Source organism: Ruditapes philippinarum, unplaced genomic scaffold (genome assembly GCF_026571515.1).
Source record: "Ruditapes philippinarum isolate M1 unplaced genomic scaffold, ASM2657151v2 ctg818_1_1_1_1, whole genome shotgun sequence".
In the NCBI taxonomy this organism is placed as follows: Eukaryota; Metazoa; Mollusca; class Bivalvia; order Venerida; family Veneridae; genus Ruditapes; species Ruditapes philippinarum.
In genome coordinates, this window is record NW_026855621.1 from 41,385 (window position 1) to 65,943 (window position 24,559).

At 31.7% G+C, this 24,559-nt stretch overlaps 2 protein-coding genes across 2 annotated transcripts in view; both read right to left on the reverse strand.

Annotated features, from left to right (window-relative positions):
* LOC132743921 (uncharacterized) overlaps positions 1-24,559 on the reverse strand; it is a 59,929-nt gene that overhangs the window by 14,192 nt on the left and 21,178 nt on the right. The gene's annotated exons all lie outside the window — the stretch shown is intronic.
* LOC132743925 (uncharacterized) lies at positions 20,235-21,497 on the reverse strand. Its single transcript, XM_060732523.1, has one exon. The coding sequence runs from the start codon at positions 21,495-21,497 to the stop codon at positions 20,235-20,237; it is 1,263 nt and encodes a 420-aa protein (XP_060588506.1).

Here is a 24,559-nt window from a genome sequence, read left to right on the forward strand (position 1 = left end):
CTTATGCGTTTTTTGGGTCCGTTTCTCCTATTTGGAAATTTCATGCTTACAAATAAAGTTGTTGGTGTATTACTACTTGTTTCATAACCACTTGTTTCGATTGCTTCTTCTTGAATTTCTCGTGCTACTTCAGCTTCACGTCTCACTTTATTACGGTGGTTCCTTACATATTCTTTAGTTTTTTCTCGTCTTTTCTTTTTTTTCTGTTCTGTTTAATTGATTAACAGGAATGTAATTCCGTGACTTTCTTTCTCTTGCCTTTTTTAAGTAAGCATCATATTTTTCAGGGTCTTGTTGTAGACGCTTACGGTATTCTCTTATTTTTTCTGCCGCTGTTTTTGTCATTTTGTATCTGAAAAAGTAACACAATATCTCGATAAAAAGACAAGAAGAAAAAATAGTTAAATCGAGCATTAATTAATAAAGTACCTTAACTAGATTAATAAGGTAAGGTTCGTTACTATTCTACGTGTTCAAAAAAATCTGGTAGATATAAACAATTAATTAATCTTAGTAAAATCGGTACAAAGTGTGTTAAACAACAAAAACATTTAAGTTTATAAATCAGTATTTGTCAGTTATGGTTTGTTATTTTAATTCTCCATTTTCGGACTTAAACAAAGCAGGTAGTAATTTTAAGAGGCATGCATATTCTTTACTTCTAAATAACAGTTAACGAATGACGTTGCGTCATTTTACACACACAAAAATGTTAAACCCATTTAATGCTATATTATAAACATGATATTTCCTTTAAAATTTGCTAACATTTGCTCATATGTTAGTAAAAAGTACTTGTAAGGTTCGTTACCTTTCAGTAACGAACCTTACGCATATATGTAAAGCTTTTGAACAAAAACGACACGATGATTATGCTTAAATATTGTTTCTATTAATAGATAGAATATTCGTTAAAGATAAATATTTATTATATGGAAGTTCTGTCATATAAACATGTTCAAAATTTTAAGGTTGGGGTGGATATCAAACATACCATCGTGTGTTTTCTTGTTGAAAAAAGACGTATCCTATATTTGTTAAAAAATACTTCACAGCTGATACCATAAAATTATGTACATTCAATGAGAAACGTTGATATACATGTTTTTCTATCATAACCATGGAACAAGCAACAAAAATAATAAGTAAGGTTCGTTGCTTCAATAACGAACCTTACTGTAGTTTGAAAGCCTTCTCAGATCATTCATTTACAACTGCAAGTATTTGGCGTTTTTTGCTGCGTAGTCCACATATCTGACAATGGTTCTGAATAAAGCAATCTTGTTTTACTTTAAAGATAAAAGTTTAAGTTATTACCTTGCTGAATCGTATATTGCCGAATTCGCTTTTCCAAAACACATTCAAAATGTCCGCCAGAAATTTCCGAGATAGACGCGTTATTATGTGACATCATTGTCTTCGTAGTTTTATGACGTTTACAGTTTTGATTGACAATCTAATTAGTAAATTAATTAATTATTAATCTGTTGATAACGAACATTACAAAACGAACCTTACGCACATGATTTAGATTGGATTTTTTTTATGGTAGAAAAAACCGAAGCGACTGTTTGTTGTTATCACGGCTAATGGTGTTGAAATGAGAACTGAGAATATCATATACTTTAGATATCTACATAATTGCTGTAAAAGAATCAGTTTCGAACCTTACATTCTTAAATCGATGTTAAAAAGATTGAACTTGAAGCAAAATTATAATGAAACAAAATGCTTTCTGTTAAATTTTATTGTAACACATGATGAAATACACCACTCTGCCGTATTTTTTATACTTGCTACAAGTGTAAAAGTAAGAAACGTATGTATACCTCTTTTACAATGCATATGCTTCAATATTTTATAGAACTCAGCGACATGAGATCAGCGGTGTATATTCATTAACATAATTATTTTTCAGATATAACAATTTGTTCGGCGTGATATATATATATTTATAAACACTAAATAAAGCGCATTCTAATTACTTACGTCAACGTATATTCAAATAATCTGATTTGAAAACCATTAATTGGCATGGCGACTGTAACGAACCTTATAGAAACGGACATACTTCCAGTTATGGCACAAAGCCAAAACATTGTAGAAAAAAAACTTTTACCGCTTTTTAATCGACATCGATCCCTCAAGTAAAATCAAAGCACAGAAGGCGCTGAATTTGTTTGGGTCTCAGAATGTAGTTGTGAGATTATATGCATAGTGCCACCAATGCTTTCCAGCGTTTTAATTGTAGTAAATTGGCTATAAGACTAATTGCAACACTGATATTCAATCCAATGTTTATTTGACTTTAACAATTTGAAAAAAAAATGAGTTACCTTTACTGGGATTTGAACTCCAGACCTCTCGCTTCCTAAGCGAGCCCGAAAACCCTTCAGCCACGGTGAATTTATATGTGAACGGCCTGAAGAAAACCATATTATTCTAAATTAGGGCTTTAACGACTTTAACTGTTGTTTAACACAGATGTAAATAATCCTGGAGCTTACTATAAGCATGTATATTTATAAAGAATCAAAGGGCTGCAAGTTCTGTGGTATTGTCTGATCTTTGCAATCTAAATCGTACTGTATATCTGTATGCATTTTCCTGTATAAGTTTATTTTTATGTATTATAATTCATTTTGCAAGGCACCAGAGTTTGATACATACGGAATTCTGCATAACTAGAGTTGCATCAAAAAATCATTTATGTTTATTTTTTACGACAGCCACACTTTATCCTTGCATATCATGGCTACTTCCTTAACAAAGACATTTAAAAAAGAATTTAACAAAAAAAAAGTTTCCTCGACTGGGATTTGAACTCGAGACCTCTCACTCACTAAGCGAGCGCATTACCACTGTACCACGGAGAAGTTATACAAAAACAATCTGAATAACATCAAGTCATTCTAAATTTAGAACTTCCATTGCATTTCGGGTTTGTAATCCTTATTGATTTCGAGGTATTTTGTTCAGGATAAACCTGTTGTTTAAAATTGAAGTAAATATTTTAGCGAAAATCTTCTCGCCCAAACAGTCCGACATGTAGAATCTATATATTCCACTACTCGGTTTGTGTAGTATTCGGTAATCGACATCGCTAAAAATAGTATTTTCATTGATAAAATCATATTCAGCCGCGTAATTTGTGATTGTGCATATATTGACAATTCTATAAGCCAACGCTATTGTTTAACTTTGAATGCGTTGTAATTTGTTGGATACTTGTAACAAAATAAAATATTTCTTTCTTTTAAATCGCTAGTTTTAAGCTGTTTTGAGAACTACTTGTTGTTAGGTTTGTCGTAAACTTCTGTGTCAGAGATTGAATGTCCGCTTTGTATTTACTTATTTTCGATCAGAAAATACAATAAAACAATATTAGAAATCTTCGACCATTCGGGAAATACTTTGCTTGAAAATTAATGCGCCTGTCTTTGACCATCTTTACGCAGTGATCTCCCCTGAATTTTTCGTCGTAAGTGTACATACAAAAAGGAAGTAACCGCTTCAAAAAAGTGGACTACTTTCGGCATTTGCAATTAACAACATTAGACTCTGAAATTTCGCTACCATTATTTGTTTGGTCTGACGACCCAAACAAATAAAAATGATTAAGTTTTCTAGAGTACATTTGGATATTGTTGGTATCGTATGGCGACAGGTGGAAATGTCAAATGCACTGTGTTATTGAGAATGCATGTGAATGTAGAACACACTCTGGAATGAAAAAAAATTTGGATGAATTTCAAAAAGACCAAATTCAGGAATTTTTTGTTTGTTATACACGCGTTACATTGTGATACAGTATTTATTAATATAATAGAAGACTGTTACCTGAATTTTAGGCAGGTATGAGGAAATTCACTAACATCATGCTCGTGCGAGTCAAAGATATAGAAGCTATTTGACATTGGTGATATATATAAAAAAATATTTTGTTAATTGATTTTTAGGGAGATCAATATATTTTTTTGTTGAATTGCTTTAAAACCATTCATAAAAAAACATTATACTTCATGTTCAAAATGCAGATCAAATCAATGATGCTATCTATCTATAGGCTATGCTTAATGAGGGTCAATCCGCTCGTAAGGCCACAAAATACAGGTTTCGCTGTCGAGTACGGACCCCGGACATGTCACCAGTCATACCCTTTGCAGGAAGACCTATTTTTTACGGACGCGGACAGTCACGGACAGGTCGCGTCACGACAAAATGCCTCGAACGAAATTAAATACTTTATCGATTTCGAAAGAAAATACTAAAAAGCTCACCAAAATAGTGTTGGAGAACCCATAAGTTTATGATGCACAAATGACAGATTTAAACAACAACATCTGGTCTTCGGTTGCTAAAGAGATGTTATTCAAAAACCCAACTGGTATTCAATGTTTTTCCTTTTTCTTTTTACCTAATTCGTTGATGTTACAACTGGTTTTGGTATTAGAATGACATTATATCATATTTTACATTATTTATCCTCTGTTCGCTATACTATAATGAACAGTACATAGACAATAGCGTACAAGCGGACTAATATTCACGGACATGCACCGGAACTGGATCACGAACTGGATCACGGACGCGGATCACGTACAATAGGAAAAGCGGCCTAATAAATTAATTTTGAAGCACAAAGTTGTGTCAACCAATGAAATGTAACTTTATATACTAAAGTTTAATTATTTTAAAACAGCCAATATATCAACATGTTATTAATAAACATTTAATTTCATTAATATAAATTGAGAATAATAATTAAAAGCAAAATTATTAAAGTCTTATACATGAAATTTTCTTTATATTGACAAATTCAATCATTAATAGTATACTTGATATGCTGTGTGTAAATTAATTCAAAATGTAACAAATTATAATTTCATGTACTAATAAAAAAGGGAAATAACAAATGTATAACCTAAGTGTCAAAAATCAGAACATTTATAGCTATTTATAGCTTTCGAATTCATGTACAGCAGAACTGCTTACCTGTTCTGATTCGTTAATACGACATGTTGCGAATCACCGAAGGGGAAACCAATTTAGACATCGAAAGGAGTTCTTGAATGCGGATTTATGTTTAGCTGTAAATCGAAGGGATTAAATGATCAAATCCGGGCCCATGGACAAAATAAATAGTAAACACAAATAGCTCCGCGCCTGTGGGCGCGGAGCACTAAACAATGTACTGTTAACTTTAATATCTATTAATTTTACTGTATTCAGATGGACTTAAGGTGACAACGGAGTAAATTATCGCTGAAAATACGTAAAATGAGATTTTTTGCTTGTTAGATTTATTAACCTTTTCTGAACACATTCGTGATTTAATTTTGGAAGTAGTTAGTCAAAAGAATGTGTTTTAAGACGTTTTAAAACGGTACCTATACCCTTTTTTATCTGCTATCCGTGTCACCTGTCAATTTTCGATAACGCTCCGCCCCCTGTTGAGGCATCAATGAGGGAAATCGGTAGTTCCATATATCCGTGAATTACCGCTCCATACTACTCGTAATACATGTATCGTACAAATACTGCACATCTTTTATGAATATCTCGACATTTATCGTCTACATTTTATTTAGCCTTTTTTATAATTTATGAAATTGTCGACCAATGTACGTAACATAAAGTATGTAACATAAATAATTAAGCATAGCGGCAAATCGCACGACCACGGGTTGATTAAAAAATGTAGATGCTAAAATATCCATAATGTGTGAGATAATAATTTGTTTGTCCCGTTAATCTGATAGATATTACATTGAGTTTATGGACTTTTGTACGGATTAAAGGGCTTGCTTTACATTCAACCTCGTTTTTTGTGTGAACGCCTATATGACTTCTTATTTCTCTCTTTTTTGTGGTAAGGGGTCCCTGACAAATTTCTAAACCATTTTTATGATTGTCTAAGGATGATTATATCTCTATGAATCAATAAAAAAAGATATTAAAATATATTATCAGTGAATGCTTTGAATAAATTGTTCGCCAGTAAATACTAATAAACCTGGGACAATGTATGAAATTTATTTTATATCCCAGTAGAAGCCGTGCAAAGATGATATTCATGATAATAGAAGTCAAGAAGGTCAGATCATAATGATCGAGTAATACCTTTTATTTCTATTAAAATATGTGAAGCATTTATATCAATTTGGTGGAAAAAAATGTATAATATCCCGTAGTTATTTGTACATCTACCACTTATATTTTAATCGAATTTCATACTCGAATACACAGGCAGAGTGCAACTGATATAATATACAATAAAATAATAATACTGATGATAATAATAATAAACTTTAAAATTGAAACAATTAAATTACCCGCTAGCGGTGCGCAAATGCGTTCCATTTCCCCCACCGAGTGCCTCAAATTTTACCGATAGTCACGTGACATGTGCGACAGATACCAGACGGACAGTAAATCACGTTAAGATTTGAAGAAATTTCTGCTATAAACTGATATTAATCAGCAGCTTTTTAATTGGTCAGATGTCACTGAGTCATAAAATGTTGTTAGAGTATGTTAAAGGCAAATAATGACCCTCTCTGGTGCGATATTTGTGTGTTATGCAATATCATTTTTCATTTAATAATCAACAGTTAGAAATAGTGCAAGAACATAAGTACCTTGGAATATATTTTAGTAGAAGCGGATCATTTTTTAAATGTAAGAAACATTTATCTACACAAGCAACTCGCGCTATGTATAGCCTAATTAAAAATTCAAATAGATTAATTTAGTTTACCCATAGATTTACAAATTGACATGTTCAATAAAACAATCAAACCAATTCTTTTATACGGATCTGAAATATGGGGTTTTGGAAATTATGATATAATTGAACGTGTTCAACTTAAATTTCTTAAGTTTATTTTAAAGTTAAAAAAGTCAACCCCAAACTATATGGTTTATGGGGAAACCGGTTGTACACCTCTCTCTATAGATATTGAAGAGAAAACTATCGCATTTTGGTCAAGAATATGTAATGTTAGTCCAGATACATTGCCAAATAAATTATAGTAGTTTACAAAAATGTAGTTAACATAGCTAAAAACATTGGGCAATGAATCATTGAAAAGAAAATATCCTTGGTTTTATAATATTAAAGACATTTTTATCAAATGTGGAATGATACATATATGGACGAACCATCATTTCCCAAACAGTAAATGGCTAAAACTTTCAGTACGACAAAAATTAAAAGATCTGTTTTATTAACGAATGGTATGCTAATGTAGAAAACTCTTCTAAGGCTAGCTTCTATAAACTTTTTAAATGCAAATTTGAAAGAGAATCATTTTTATCCTTGCCAAAGTCAGCAATTCTATATTCATTGATACGATTTCGTACTCGAAACCATCATCTTCCGATAGAAATCGGAAACTGGCAAGAATTCAATTAAATGATAGACTATGTACGTCATGTAATAAATTTGGCGACGAATTTCATTTTCTTATTCGAATGCAAAAATCTTTGAAAATGAGCGTAAACGCTTCTTAAAACCTTATTATTTTTAGAAGACCAAATATAATCAAACATCTGAAATTAATGAATACTAACAATAAACAAGAACGTCTCAAATTAGGTAAATTTGTTAAGTGTATACTAAGTAGAATTTAAGGCATTGACCAACTATGTAATAATTATAATATAACTTTCTTTTCTTCGAATATCAAAAGTGCTGCAAAGTCTCTGTTTCGTTTTGGGAGACCTAGTGGCACACATTTATAGTATTCCGCATTTCAACTAGACCACAGATCTTTGATTTTTCTAAAGGAAAGGTCAGAAGAAGTTGTCTAGTTTAGAAATACTAATTAACTCCACTTTCGTATCTCAATATCTAATGCTATTTTTCACTATATGAAAATGTGTTATTTCTATCTACATTATACAAAAGAACTATTTTTTTTCCTCTTTGGGCCTATGATATAGCATTTCGCTAATTAAATATTGTAAGATTGTGTGGGAACTGTGGCCTCCGATACCTTTGTATAGGACTCACCGTGAAGTCGGGGGTACTCCTGTCCCCCGACCGCCATTGGGAAGTCGAGGGACAGGAGTGCACCTGGCACGGCCTGGGGCGCGTTTCATTGCAGGAAGACCTATTGGAGCTTCCATGCCCCAGGTCGTGCTCTGATTGAGTTCAGGTCCACGATAGAGTAGACGGAGACCCCAGTTCCCGCCGATCAGAAAGTTTTTCTAGATCATATTCAAATTCACTCTGCATAACTAAAAAAACTTGAATATTATCTAACACTTTAACTAAAGGGAAGTAAATGCAACAACATCTACGTGCAAAGCCTTTTTTGTTATCACCCCCATCTACCATTCGCATCTCTATACCATACCTTTTGTTATTGTTAAAAATAAGACTTCTCCATTTATACCCTAAAGATGATTCGCATGTTTACTTAAATTTTTGTAGTATATTCATTTACGTTAAAAATATTGATTGTCGTTACGACTATTGAGCAGAAATCGTCAATTTAATACTACACATTGTTGAAATAGAAAGTATACATGTGTGTGTGTGTGTGTGTGTGTGTGCGTGTGTGCGTGTGACGAGAAAAATGAAACAATACCTTTGAATGTAATACTAGCTTTCTTTATTATTTAATATGTTTAGTAATATATATATATACACAACAGTTTTGGCTCTCCACGTACTTAAAAACTGGAAGCACAATTCAATTATATTTTTCGCTAGTATGTTAATTAACTGCTATTTGAGCCTCATTATACTTTATTCATGTTTATTACTCCATTATGTCATGTTTGTACATGGAATGAGAGAATTAAATGTTTTTTGACTTGACTTGACTTGACTTGGCAATTAATTAGCGTGAAAAGTAGGGGTCCGAGAGAGAACAGACGATTTATGACACTTCGTTTGATGTGGGTCGGACTAACTTTGAATCGGCGAAACTTTTTTATAATCAAGCAATTAATATGCGGTTTGAATCACATGAAAGGGAATTCAATTACGGAGGGAACCGTGTCAGGGATTTTTGTTTGCTCAATCAGCGACTTAATTATCTTTAATTACGTAATATGTATGGTGAAAAAATTCGCATAAAATGTTTGACGTTACGTAATATTTTTTTGAGAAAAAAATTTCAAACATGGTTCCCCAGATATTATAAGTATGTTCATATTCCAAAAGTTTGATGACAAAAAAATAAAAAATGACTTTGATATGACGATTTAAAATTTTAGCATTTTTATTCAAAATCAATCATTTACTAAGGCATTTTTTTCAAATATGTTATTTTTTATGATGATCAACGACATTTAATGCACAAAGATTAAATAAATAACAATTATTATAAGTTGGTTTAAATGACATTTATGTGAGTACCAAGGAAAGTGTCTGTTGTCACCTTAAACTTTAATTATTAGGGCCTAGATGTATTTGTTTACATGTGAAGTTTAGATGACTTCCCGCATCAAAGTGCGTATCCTTGTCGGTAGCCTCTTTGCGAAATCTACTGAAAAAATACTCTGCTGAAAAACAACAGACATAAACCAATCTAGTGAATACTAATATTACTGACAGACGGTGGTGTATCATATGAAAAAGCAGTATACCACGGAACACTAGAATGTTTTTCTTAGGAATTTGTTCATTTTTCATTTACTGCAATTCCACAATAAGCTGCGTAATATCGCGATTCCATCCAAGAATAAAAGATGACTGTTCAGGTAAACAAATAACCCCTATGACTCACATAAATATTTATAAATACCCTTCGGGAAATAATAGGTAATGTACGTAGAGTGAGTCCGTCTCTTATATTTGAGGCAGTTTTATATTTCATTCTTAACATTTGCGATTATCAATTAATGTTCAATGGCCATTTAAAATGTCAATCTTACAACTAATTGATCTCAGCTTGGTAGTGAAAAAATGAGCATAATGGCATAATGTTAATGTAATATTTACATGGTTTATTGTAGTTTGTGATGTTGAAATAAAAATAAGAATTGAGTGTGCGACAGAAAAAGCAGTTTTGCGTACTTTTAGTATATAACATGCAATAGATTTAAATATTTTCTTTTTGTCCTTATTACTTATATTGAATAAAATACTGAGAATTTAGAAGTCAATAAAAAGAAAATGAAAATTCATTTCTAAATCCTCAATTACTATCAGTCCTTCCGAACAAGACTCTCTGACGAGAAGGAGAGAGCAGATAGGGTACGAAGCCAGAAAACTTAAAAGAGAAGGAAAACTGTTGAAAACATGGGTTGCCGGTGCTAACATATATGGAACTATGAAAAAGGGTGATAATGAAATAAAAGTTCACATCAAAAACATGGACTCCATTGAAAAAATCAGAGCCGGTGAAGAACCAGGAATCTACACACCAACGTACCCGTAAAAAATACAAAACTGTCATCTATACACGTGACTGTGTTTATTTACATTGTAATGTCCTAATTGTTAACCTCAAATCAATCTATTTTTAGAAATCAGTATTACCGGTAAAATCAAAAAAACTATAAGTACATGTAGACATCTTACCTGTACATTGTGTCATAATCATATTATCCTAAGCTTAAATCCAATTTGTTTTCTTTTCACCACACATGGATTTGATTGTAAAGGTTTTAAAATTAACACGTAAAAAATTTACTGCACATGTTATCATAAAAGAACTACACAACGATGACAGCGATATTCTTCTAAAATATATTGATAGACCAACTCAAATTATCTTGTGTTTGTATTTTGCTTTACGCTTATTCTTGGCTTTACTCAAATTAACTTTTATCTTATGTTAAAATGCCAGTGCCTTATGTAAAGATGCAAGTCAAAAATTGTATAACCGTATTACTTTTAATTGTAATTTAACGCAGTAAAAAAAAAAGAAAGGTACGTTAACTATATACATGTATACATGACTGAAAAAATAACAGGGCCGGATGTATTAGCTTCAGCCTTATTTGTATGGTTATTGAACTGGAAAATTCATAACAATTAAGACCGGTAACAATGAATGTGGACAGGCAAGTTTTGTTTTTTTTCTTCTGTTTTTAATACATATTGCGAGTTATGGATATATGTATTTTTGTATTGATTTTCGTCTTGTCTTTTGTAACAGTTTAAATTATGTGTTTACATTTCTACTTTGTAATCTGTTTTATTTCTCCATCTTTAAGTTCAATCAAATAAAACTTATTATTGATATGTAAGACATGTAATCATAAATATTTAGACTAATTTAAGTAACTATTAAATGATAAATTAAAAGTAATTAAATAGAAAAGGCTTAGATATATTAATAAGTGATAAAATGAATTAGTTCAAATTTAATAGATAGAGCCTTTCTATTACTTCAGCGATTTGTATATAGAAAACAGTAAATATTTTTGTTTAAATATACTTAACATGGAAAAAGCTTAAACTGTCTTAGATAGGTCAACTATAAGCTTGTTTTGTTTCCGTCATTTCTGAACAAAATGTAAAACATTCTGTAAATAGTGGGTACACCTAATAACTGAAAGTTATTCTGAACTTGTATGATAAATGCAGTTTTAAAAAGTTTTTTCAAGATTACTGTCCCCTATTCCCTATATTGTCAAATATGTTCAAATTTGTTAACTTTTATTTTCTTTTGTTTTTGTTTATTATTATTATTGATGATGTATAGTTTTTATGTTATTTCACCGCCAAACCCTGTTTACTTATATGTTAACTCAATGACCCCTCTTATGCTTGTCTTTTTATGTACTTATGTTTTATATATATCCTAATGGGTAATGATATTATGGCATGGCGAGCATCTGTGGGGTCATTCAATAACATTCAGCAGTTCATACGGAAACGCTCCGTCTATTCATACAGTAAAATTAGCCGTTTTTGTATTAATCATACAATTGTTTTACTTATACTAATATTTCATCTTTAAGCCTGTTTTTCATCACAAGCGAGAAAAATCTTGAAATACGAGGATATCAGCCTCAAGCGACGCTTGCTCTTTTTAAGCTGTGTTATCTTAACGCTTTTAAACATGTATTAGCCTTAAGGGTATAGTTACATTTATATACTTTTGTGATTCTCATAGTTATATATTATTATAATCCGGTGGTCAAAAAAATGTACTGATCAAAAACGTAAAGTAATTTTGTTAAGTGGAAAAGGTAAAGAATACGGTTTGGTATGTTACAGTCCATTTATACTATTTTGTTATCTATTATGTTCTATTCACTTAAGTTATTTTGCACAAATCATAAAACTTTCTGGAGATGTAGAATCAAACCCAGGTCCTATTTTTAGCAAGGAAAATTGTCTGTCAATTATTCACCAAAACATTTAGAAGCATACGCCATAAATTTGAATATATTAAGGAAATTTTTTTTTAGAAACTGATGTGTTTATTTTTTACTGAGACCAAATTAGATTCTAATATCGAAGATAAAGAATTACAATTATCAGGTTTTGATTTCATGTTTCGTAAAGATAAGTCGTGCCGCTCGGGGAGTGATTCTTGTTTACGTTTCGTCTTTTCTTAGACCCAAGCGAGTTTTCTCCTTTGAAAACATAGTTCCTGATTCTATTTGGATTGAAATAAAAGATTTAAATCTCATACTTATTTATTATGTACATTATATAGACCTCCTCACTATAGAGTTGACTTTTGGGACAAATTAAACTCGTGCTTAGAAATGGCTCTGGAACACAAACAACACTTAATATTAGTAGGAGATGTAAATGAAGATCAGCTCAAACATGCAAAATCATAAATTTAAAGAATATACTTTTGACAAATAACATGACAAATATTATTAACATCCCGACTAGGGTAAACAATAATTCGCAAACTCTTCTCGACCCTATCGCATTAACAAACAATATTCAAGTTTTTGATTCAGGAGTTTTTGAAACAGATAATGAAATAAGTGACCATTATGGAACATTTGCTTATTTAAAGGTTAATTTCGATTCAAATAAGCCATTTAAAAGGAAAATTTGGAACTATAAAAATGCAGATTTTGTTAAAACTTAATAATTTAATAAGAGATACTGACTGGACTTTTATTAATAATTTAAATAAATGAAGCTTGCAATACTTTTACATTAAAATTCCTGGATTTAGTTAATCAGTGCATCCGTCGTATTTTGCATTAATTAGGCCAAAAGATAAGCCATGGTTTAACAGTAATATTCGTAAAAGTTTAAGGCAGAGAGACAGATTATTTCACAAAGCAATAAATAGTAATAAAACATCAGATTGGACTAAATACAAACAAATTCGGAACAAAGTAAACAATATGAAGAAAAACGCAAAAGAGTTTTTTACAATAGCTTAGAATTTTTCCTTGCATGATCTTAATAGCTCAAACCCCTCGACAATGTTGGAAAATAGTTAAAATGTTAGTTAAGAATAATTCAGCTGAAAACGATTCTATACCACCTTTAAAAAATAATAATAACACATTCTCCTTATCAGACTTAGACAAAGCCAATACTTTAAACTCTTTTTTTCAGTTCAATCTCTCAGTTGGATGATTCACATACCCAACTTCCAGACTTTAGTTTCAAAACAAACTCAAAATTAGAAGACTTTAATATTTGTGAACAAAAAATAAAAGATGTATTAACAAATTAGTTATAAATAAAGCTTCTGGACCAGACGAAATAAGCCATAAAATGTTGAAAGAAACTTCGGAAACCTTATGTATTCCACTGTGTATACTTTTTAACCATTCGTTAAATGAAGGTTACTATCCTAGCAGTTGGAAACTTGCACATGTTATGCCTCTTTTTAAAAAGGGTAATAAAGATGAACCATCAAATTATAGACCAATTTCATTAATAAGCTGTGTTGGCAAAGTAATGGAACGCATAATTTTTAAACATATGTATAATTATCTACATACAAATTCTTTAATATATCAAAATCAATCTGGGTTTTTGCCAGGTCATTCTACAGAGTATCAACTTATTGATATATATAACCAAATTTGTAAAGCATTTGACAGCAAAGAATCTACTTGTATTATTTTTTGTGACATTTCGAAAGCATTCGATAGAGTTTGGCATTCTGGTCTCATCTTCAAAGTAAAGCAATACGGTATACAAGGGAAACTAAATACATGGTTAAAAGACTACTTAAATAACAGAACCCAAAAAGTTTTTGTATCTTCGACATTTTTTTCTTTATCAACTCTAGAATGGGGCGTCCCTCAAGGCTCGGTACTTGGTCCTTTATTATTTTTAATTTATGTCAATGACATAGCAGACTCGCTCTTAAGTATTACTAGACTTTTCGCAGACGACAGTTCTCTTTCTGTGTCCTCAAAAACATAACCTTTATGGAAGAAACGTTAAACAGGGATCTAGCGACAATAACAAGTTGGTCTAAGCAATGGTTAGTCAATTTCAATCCGGCAAAAACCGAAGCAATGTTTTTTTCTTTTTTTTAATATGATCAAACCAAAATTATTCTTCGATAATGTACAACTCAATTTTGTCGAACATCATAAACATCTTGGGGTCACATTTAGTCAAGATGGGTCTTGGCATCAACATATATCCAACATAGTATCTAAAGCCTCTAAAATACTCGGTTCCATGAAAATGCTCAAATTCAAAATTAAAAGAGAATCACTTAATAATATATATGTATCATATTTACGTCCACATTTTAGAATACGCGTCTTTAGTCTGGGATAACTGTGCGCAATACGAGAAAGATACATTAGAAAAATTCTGCTGAAATGAAGCTGCCCGTGTTGTTACAGGATTGACAAGATCCGTTACTATACAAAAATTATTAACAGAAATAGGTTGGGTTTCGCTTTCAGATAGGAGACATATTCAAAAATTAGTTTTAATATACAAAGGCAAAAACAATTTATTACCACTTTATTTAATACAATTATTTCCCCCATCTGTACAATATGCACATGAAAACCCATATTCTTTAAGAAACAATCAAGACTACGCATCAATTGTCAGAAGAACAGAAATTTATTCGAAATCCGTTTTACCATCAGCACTACAACTATGGAATAAACTTCCAATTAATATACGTGAATCAGATTCCCTCCATTCCTTTAAAGCAAATATTAAAAAAAATATTTAAAATCCCCATCGGTCCCTTCATTTTTCATTAAAGGTGAACGCTTTCTTTACTGTACATTCATACTCGTTTAAGAAATAATTGCAGTAACCTTAATTCGGATTATATGATGATAATCACATTGTTTCAAGTCCATCTTGTATATGTGGAGCACTTATTAAAAATTCAGAATACTATTTTTTTAAATGCAATTTATACAGTGAACAAAGAAGAACATTGTTTTTAAATACAAGATCTTTTCATCCTCTTAGTGTACGAAAACTTTGTTTGGAATAGAAGGGCGATCTGAATCCGAAAATGAAATTCTTTTTAAAGAAGTACAGATTTTTATTAAATCAGCAAGAGATTTAATTGAATAAAATCAAATATTTTACTGCTGAAACAGTACTTTAAGATTAAGCAGGGTTTTGTGCGGTGAATATTTTTGTATTTATTTATTAATAGTATTATTAATTTTTTTTATTTTTTCAATTTTTGTAACAAATACGATAATTTTGTTATTTCATTCTATTATTTATTCCTTTTTCTCAAAATTTGATACTTAGAACACGTAATTCAAAAGCTATAAATAACTTTAAATGGAACACTTTTGACTTTTGAAACTTATACTTTATACGTTTAAAATATTTAAATAACTTAATCTAATCACTCTTAGTATCATAATTTTATTATAATGCTTATCTATATTTCTATTTTTTATATATATACCTCTGTTAAATGTTCATTTGATTAATTTATATTTACATATAAAACATTTGTTAAAATTAGTTCATGAAAATTAGTATCTGAAAATTACTTAAAACTGAAATTGATAATTATTTGATATCACACAAATTTATTCAAATAGTATAAACTTAATTCTGACTAACCTCAGGGAAGGGCCCACGATAATGTTGTTAGAACTTTTGGCCCAACCCTTTTGTATGTACACTTGATTGTGTCTGTAAAATTATTTAATTGTATATTGTGTGTATATTTATACAATAAAATATTATTAAACTAAGTCCTTCCGAATATATTTTACTTTGATAAGTCGGTAGCATTAAAATGATATAACCAATACTCGCAAAGAAGAAATATATTTTTAAATACATGTAGTATTGGTCAAAGTAATTCTCTGAAGTGTCGATGAATTGTTTATGTTTACTTGAAATGCGTTATAACATGTGACTGTGACATTGTCTTGGTTGTTTAACCACTAGTTGAAAATGTTAGTGAACCTACTATCATCCATATAATGCACATTATTGAGGTCGAATTCAGACTTCTGTATAAAATCTTATTTACATACCGACCTAAAGGGCCCATATGCTTTTAAAAAATAGAGTTTTATAATACTTGTGACAGGAGAAATCATTTGCAAACAGAAGACCTTTGCCGCTACGAAGTAGACAGTTTTCGTGAATTTCAAATACACTTTTGACTATTTTTTGCCATTCACCTGAAGATAATGAAAACATATTAGATTTATGATGTGTATATAATCAAATCACTAGTTAATTGACGTCTACATTACCTGCTGAAGCCTTGGGCGTTAAAACATATTGTGCAGCTTCTTGTGGAGTTACAGTCATTGAAAACTAAACGACTTAGTTACAACAATTCTAGTCCTTTGTAGTATAGTAGTATACTTTTTCACAAGACATACCGTCTTCTATCAGTAGAATGCACATTTATTGTGTGGGTATTTGTCGGCGGCGGATGGCCTGTACGTGTGCAAAGAGGACACTGTTTCAGCAAATTTCGCAAAGAGAATACCGACATCGATACCAACCGTGGTATCCGTTCTGTGTATTCTTATTTCTTCGAGGTCCTTATCCGAAGTTTGACACAAAGGGCCAGGACGACGCCATTGTCAACTTTACTGACGCAAAACTTGACGAAATCACGGTTGCTATGTATCTCTATTTGAAACAAACCTAAAAAGAACCACCTAAAATATGTCGGCTATTGAACACCTTGTGGTTTCGAGTAATTTCCATCTGGAGAATCAACAGATAGAATAACTTTATTAAATATAAATACAGTGACATTTACGTTTTGTAAAAATTGAGGTTCAACCAATCAGCATTGATTGGTGCATTATTCACATATCTGCTAATTTTAATGTAATATGACAAGAATAGTTTTTGGAAGGTCTCTCGAGGTATACCGTATACTAGAATCACAAATAGATGTGTAATAGAGTAATAAACAAACGTTTTCATGGAAATATTTTCTTTTGGGATAAAAAAATAAATGATAGTTACAGTTGTAGCAACCGCATGCGGTAGTTCATTTTTTTCAATACGATTTCCTAGAACACGTAAGTTCATTTGCCTACCATGTCGGCCATAGTTTGCACACTTCTGGGTTGCTTTTGCACAATTCCCGTTGTTTTGTTAATTTCCTATTATTATATTCCTGCGCGTGACTGGATATACACGATAAATATTTCCTACATTAAATCATTATATCTTTAGCAAATTCTTGATTACATTCGTAATTTGCCAAATTATCAATTGATAATAAAAATGATTGCACATTTGTAATTTTAATGAATAATTAGACTTGCCAGTAAATCACAAAACATGTAGTATTCCTGACCGTAGTTATGACTTTGAGGTATATGTACTGACGGAGGACAGCTTGAATCAGTGCGTCTCGTGCCGCTGTTGTCACATCAGGACGGACTATCTCTGGACGATCCTGAATATTTTCAGTTTAAAAAAGCCGTTGATTAAGTCTTGCAATAGTTAAACAGTAAAAACTCACAAAACCGGACATGCTCGGGACCGGACAAAATTTCCGGATAAGCGAGGATTCAATTTTACAGAGAATTTAAGGCATGGACGATCTTAACTTACTTATTAAGGCTGATCGAGGTGGGGAGTAAATTAAAATAAATGCTTACTTGTATATTTTGTATTTGAACCCTAACTTTTAGCTGATATCAAAGTTTTATCGAATTAATAGCATGTTAAACCAATGTTGCAGTGCTACGTCTCACGCGAATTCCGGCATATAAATTATCCGGGAGTCTTTATATATTCTATTCTAAAAATAATTGTATTGAAAAATACAAACAGGTCACGAATTAAGCTACTTTTAGAAATAAATTTAGATGCATTTCTATTAGAACTTGAATTGTTTTATTGTTGTGCCAGACATAAACGATCCTTTCATAAAATTTTAGTGGCATAATATTATTTTACATGTGTTGATATCATTTTAGGGCAGAAATATTCTTAAAGTCTTTTGTTTAATTTCGAATTATATGACTCTCCACAACCATGTGTTTATTGAGCGGTTCACCCAGCAGTTACGTCTGGCACGTAACAAAGTCCGAACAACATTGCGAATATTGTTGACTCCATGAGATGTAGGATGCATTGCTTGTATTCGGGCCGAAAAAAATAAACTCTATGAAAAAAAATGAACTTATATTTAATTAAAACTGGGTTATAATTTGATATGTGTTAACGAAATTGATAAACGGTATGTAGGCCAGGTATTTATAAAATGAAATAATGTCAATATTCTGTCATTTGGGTTCTATATGTTTCTCAACCCGTTGCTGTTGGGTGTATATCTATGTTTATATATCTGTATCTTGAAGCATATATCTTCATAATCTTACTCATGATCATCTCTAAAAGACATGTGACTTGCTGTGGCGTATGACCTATGTACTTGTCATTTAATTTATAAAGTGTCAGTGCTGTTTGTAGATGACTTTGCAGAAAAAGTCAGCAAATTTCTTTATATCCAGGAAATGGAGACAATTCGATAATTATAATTAACAACTTGTAACATTACATTATAAACAAGCAATTATCATAGTATTGCAAGCAATCCATAAGTCCCCTACCGGTTAGAACCCCAGCAACATTCTGATGGGCCATTGGCCATTCAATTTTACCAGTGAATGAATGACATGAATGAACTTAAATCTTTTGAGTCTTGTCTATATCACAGTAATGTGTTAAGTTTCCCTGCCTAGTGAGGAAATTATGTTTATACAACCTTGTCATATTATTACGATGTGGGATTTTAAAGTAAATCATAGGAATGAAGAAGTTTCTCGAAAAAAATCTAAGTTCAAGGGGGACATAATTCTGGAAATAGTCTTGCTAGAGTATTTAAACTTCTCAAAAATGTTGAGTGATAATAAGAAACATATATATGAAGTTTGAAGTAGATACATTAGGAAATAAAGAAGTTATTTAAAAAAGACAACATTTTTTTTCATAAAAATTCTAAGTTCAAGGGAGGTAATACTGATAATTTTTGTGCTAGAGTTGTAAACCTTGTCACTTATGATGTGGTTGATGACCAGAAACTTATATTTAAATATTGATGTAAACACCTTAAGAAATAAAGAACTTATAGTGAAAAAGCTGAAAACATTAAATCAGAAATCTTGAAATTCAGGCTATTTGTTGCCATAGCAACCAGAATTTTCAACATAGGATAAAAAGAAAAAGATGTGCAGAATCTCCAGACTGCCATCTACCCATATTTCAAGTTTCATAAAAATATTTTCAGTACTTTTTGAGTTATCACTGGATCCAGTTTATGTGTTAAATTTGCCATATTTTCAGACTATTTGTTGCCATAGCAACCAGAATGTTCAACATAGGAAGAAAAAAAAGACGTGCATATTCTCCATACTGCCATCTATCCATATATCAAGTTTCATAAACATATTTTTAGTATTTTTTGCGTTATCGCGGGATCCAGTTTTGTGGACGGACGGACTGACGGAGTGACAGACAGACGGACAAACGGACGAAAGACGGACGGAGGGTAAACCTAAAGTTCCCTCCGGTTAAACCGGTAGGGGACTAAAAAGATACATTGTTTATTCGTGATGAGAGACTCAGTGTCAAGTGTCCATAACTTTTTAAGATATTACAATGTTAGTATATAAGCTCTAACTGTCCTATTTTATAAACATATGTTCTTCCATTCAGCAAATTAATCTTAAAGACATGCAATACCCTCTAAGAAAAGTATTTTCATTTTATCACAACAAAAATCACCATACATGAATTCAATTAAATTTAATTCACACCTAATATATACAAAAATATGATCATCGTAACAGTACAGTGATATATGCTCCTCCTACTTTTAATGTCAAATATATCATGTATAATAAACTATGATCTTATCCGGATCGCATGCAACAATTAAACAGCTTTTCTTGTCATCATACAACAATGATGTTAGATTAGCCAGACCAGCTTCTTTAACCACCAATTCTCCCAGACATTTACTATCTCTATCAAACATCATGATGTTGTTTGAGCTATACCCAGAAATAAACACGGTTCCGTTGTTGGCTACACATACACCACGTGTCCAGACAAGCCTTTTATCTCTCAGTTCTCTCTTCACCGTTCCATCTCTGTTCAGACAGACAGCACCATCACTATAATCTGTTACAATAACAGTATCTCCGCTGACAGCCATTTGCTGTTGAGATGATTTAAATATGTGTTGACCATTGACAGTATTACTGACAGACTTTATCAATGTGCCAGTCATATTGTATGCATTTACACCATTTCCATCAGATACCCACAATTCTCCATCACAATATGTCATTCCCCAGTAACCTCCACATGTAACAGATATATCTCTCACCTTAGATAATGAGCTTCCTACTGATATAAACCAAACTTTGTTGGTGTGCAGTTTCACAGCGACCTCAGTATTACCAGTACAGCATATACCTGTAGGATATGATTCTAGATCCAAACAATCTTTAATGTCATAATTCACATCAAGCCTCTTTAGCTTCATATTATTTCTATCAGCCAGTATGATTGTACCGTCTGCAAGTTGACATATATCACTGATGTAGCATTGATAACGGTCATTTTTCATTCTGATATTAATCTTCTGTGAAATTACTTTATACAACTTTAATGCTACCTGACTGTTGTTTTCTGTTGTCTTCTGAACAGACCCTAAAGATGTTGACGCAATGATTAAAGATTTTAATTTCGTATTTTCCGTAAAGCGCAAAAACAGACAACCTTTAGCCTCGCTTTGTTTAAAAACTTCCAAAGCATTGTTTACACTCTGTTGTACCAGTTTTGTCTGTACAAATTGTTGCCTTATATTCATACTGTCGGCTGTCTGTAACTGGTTGTTTGCTTGCTCAATTTCTTGTTTTACTTTGCTAATCTGAGAAACATTTGTCTCAATCTCATCTTTGACCAACGAAAAGTCTGAATACAGAGCTTCCAATGCTTTATGCTTCAGCTTACGGATATGTTTAAAGAATTCCTGCTCAATCCCCTCTATCTGAGAAATAATTTCGTTTCTTTGCTTCTCAAGGCTACTGATGTTCGTCTGCAATTTCTGGTCAGTGTCATCTAAACGCTCTTGAATAGTTTTCATGTCCGTCTTGAGTCGCTCAATTTCTTGTATCTGATGTGAAGACACGTCTTTCTAAATTTGACACTCCATTGCAGGATCTGAATTAAACAAAATGTCATATTCATAAATGTCATTACTTTTTAATTGATTTTCATATAGTAATTTAATGTTTGTTTTGAATTTCTTTAACGTTGACTGTAAAGTTCTTTCTTTGAAAAGATGGGCATCTCGGAATTCATGAAATTCTGGAAAAATTGAGATATCTCGAGAGCAATATAACAAAGCATAAAAGTAAAAATTTCAGGTTCGATTTGCATCCGTTATTGTCCTGGCGATCGTTATCTTTTCTAACTTTTATTACATTTTTAAATTTATATATTTTCAATGCTCAAAGCACTTTTTGTTTAATTATCAAGGCATTGGTCCGACGTATAAAAAATATGCCCTGTATGATTTCCTTGATTCATATATTTCTATTAATAGCATAGTGGTAGAGCCCCAAAAAGATAATAAAATATATCAACAAACCTGTGATTATCATAATACATTTCATACAATAGACCATGTCATGTGCTCCACAGTACATTTCAATGTCACGATTCTGGATGGTAACGACTTTTTGTAACCATGGTTACCGCAGTACCATTTGTTGACGCATCACAATTTACTAACGTATGTGACCGTGTAGCTTTTTGTCGACCATGAGTCGTGTGCATGATGTACACAGATTTTTCCTCACATACAGGGCAATACTTTACAGCTTCTTCTCTGACATCATCAACCTCCCCAAACAAGGGAAACACGTGTATTCGAAATCAGCATCTGGACCCATCTTTATTGAGTAAAAATTTCGACCTCGCCATGTTATATTGTCGTTCTCCTTCTGTAATATAGGAAGAGAAAATAAAATGTGCTTATAAATTTAGCTTTCATGTGCACCGGTTATGAAAACATGTAAATTAAACGTGGTCGGTGGAAAATGATTTTCTTTGCTTATATAGATAGGTTTTTGAGGATGTAAGTTACGGAAGTACTACATTAAAGTACAATCTGTGAATTGATGACTTTATAATTTAGATTGGAGTATCTACTTTGATATATTTTGATATATTTTTGAAGTTGTATCATAGCGCTATCAGTTCGCTGTTTTGAAAAAGTATACTGCACAGAGAAAGTAACGCGATGATGAAAGGTGAAGTAAAGAAAGTGGCGGAGATTAAAAGTTCTGAAACTCCAAATAGAAGAGGGAGAGGTGAGACTTTAAGCCTAGGTGTAGATTCTCCCCCGGTCACATCCAGTAAGCCTGGTAAAAAGAAAGTGAATACAGGTCAGAGTCAACAAAGTTTGATTGATATTCTTCAAGCTACTGAGCAGGACAAAACGCAGTTCGACGTTAATGATGTTTAAAAAGAAATAAAACTTATGAACACTAAACTTTTAAAAATGGATAATGCTATTTCAAGTATGAATGATAAGTTCAGTGAAGTGATGATGAAAAATGACTCCGAGATTAAAAACACTTTTAAAGATCTTTTTATTGAAATGAAAGAAGAGCTATTGAAATCTGTCTATATAAGAGAATAGATGTGCTAGAAAGTAAGCTGTTTGACAAAGAAATTGAAAATAATCAGTTAAATAGTAATATGAAAGCATTAGAATCAGAGTTTGAATTGCTGAAGAATGAAAATGCTTAGTTAAAAAAATTGATTGAAAGAAACTATGCCAATAGACTAGAGAAAAAATGAGATGGAGCAGTGTAGCAGAAGGAATAACATTTTGATAAATGGAATTAAAGATACTGATCCAAATGAAGTGACTAAAACAACGGCTGAGAAGGTAATTAATGTACTCAATCAACAGAAGATAACAGATGGTCTCTCCATGGCTGACCTTGACATTGCTCATTGCTTGAGCATATCATACTTCCCAATAGGAAAGGATCAAATAGGGACATTACTGTTCGGTTCATGTCTAGAAATATGAAAGAGGATATTCTCAGAAATCTGAGACACCTTAAAGGTACTGGGATCTTTATTAATGAAGACCTAACATTACTGAACCATAGAGTTTTAATGAGCATTAAGAAAAAAGAGAAGACCTTGTGGCTGATGTATGGACAAAAAACGGAAAAATCCATTTTAAGGATAAAATGGATAAGATCCATCATGTACAGTACGGAGATTATAAGAAATGGCTCGATCTACCTTGGCCAGTATAAACATTTTTGGACGCGCTATCTTTTTCGCTAACTATACTATAATGTTTTTCTTTTTCCGCACAATTGAGCAACGCATTGTGTATTGATGGACAGTGGTTTATGGTGCATTATTGATAGTAAACGCACTTGACTTCAGACAGTTTTAGAGCGATGTAACTCAGTGATCATATTCTTTTGCTGTTGAATAAATGAATAGTTAGTATATTATTTTTGAAATATTGAAATAAAATACCTACTTACAAAGTGTACATACTGTGCAACAACTGGTTAAATAATGTATCCTACATTAGAATATGCGTTAGTATATTGAGTGGTACCAACCTGTTGTGCTTTTTAATGAAATATAATAAGCGTAACAAAGTTGAGGCTTTTTTGGTACATGAGTGAAGTACTTTAAAGACAATAGACTGCACCAATTTGTAGTACTATTAGGTTTATGTGTATTTGTGAGTTACCAACTTAAATTACTATAAGTGTAATTATGAGAGTTACCTATTTAAAATATTTTTAATCAAATGAGTGTTACCAATTTGATGTACTTTTTAGTATACAAGCTATACTAACTTGAAGTAGCAATTAAGTACAAAAGAGTTAACAACTTGAAGTTCTGTGTATTCAAAGTTATATGAATTCTACCATCACGAGATACTTTTTAAGATTCCATTCTCGGTTACCAACATGAAGTTATATTGATTTGTTTTCATTTAATCGGACATGACCATATATTAATATGCATTGCTTTTCATTGTATATTGAGGGTATCAGTTTGTTTTTCTGTTTGTATTTTCCTTTTTTTATTTATTTGTTGAATACTATAATAGTATTTGTAACGAGAAATTACATTAAGTAAAGTTCAACAAATGTA

Coding starts and splice junctions, on each gene's coding strand:
- LOC132743925 (XM_060732523.1), bottom strand. CDS start 21,497: ATGAAAACTATTCAAGAGCGTTTAGATGACACTGACCAGAAATTGCAG.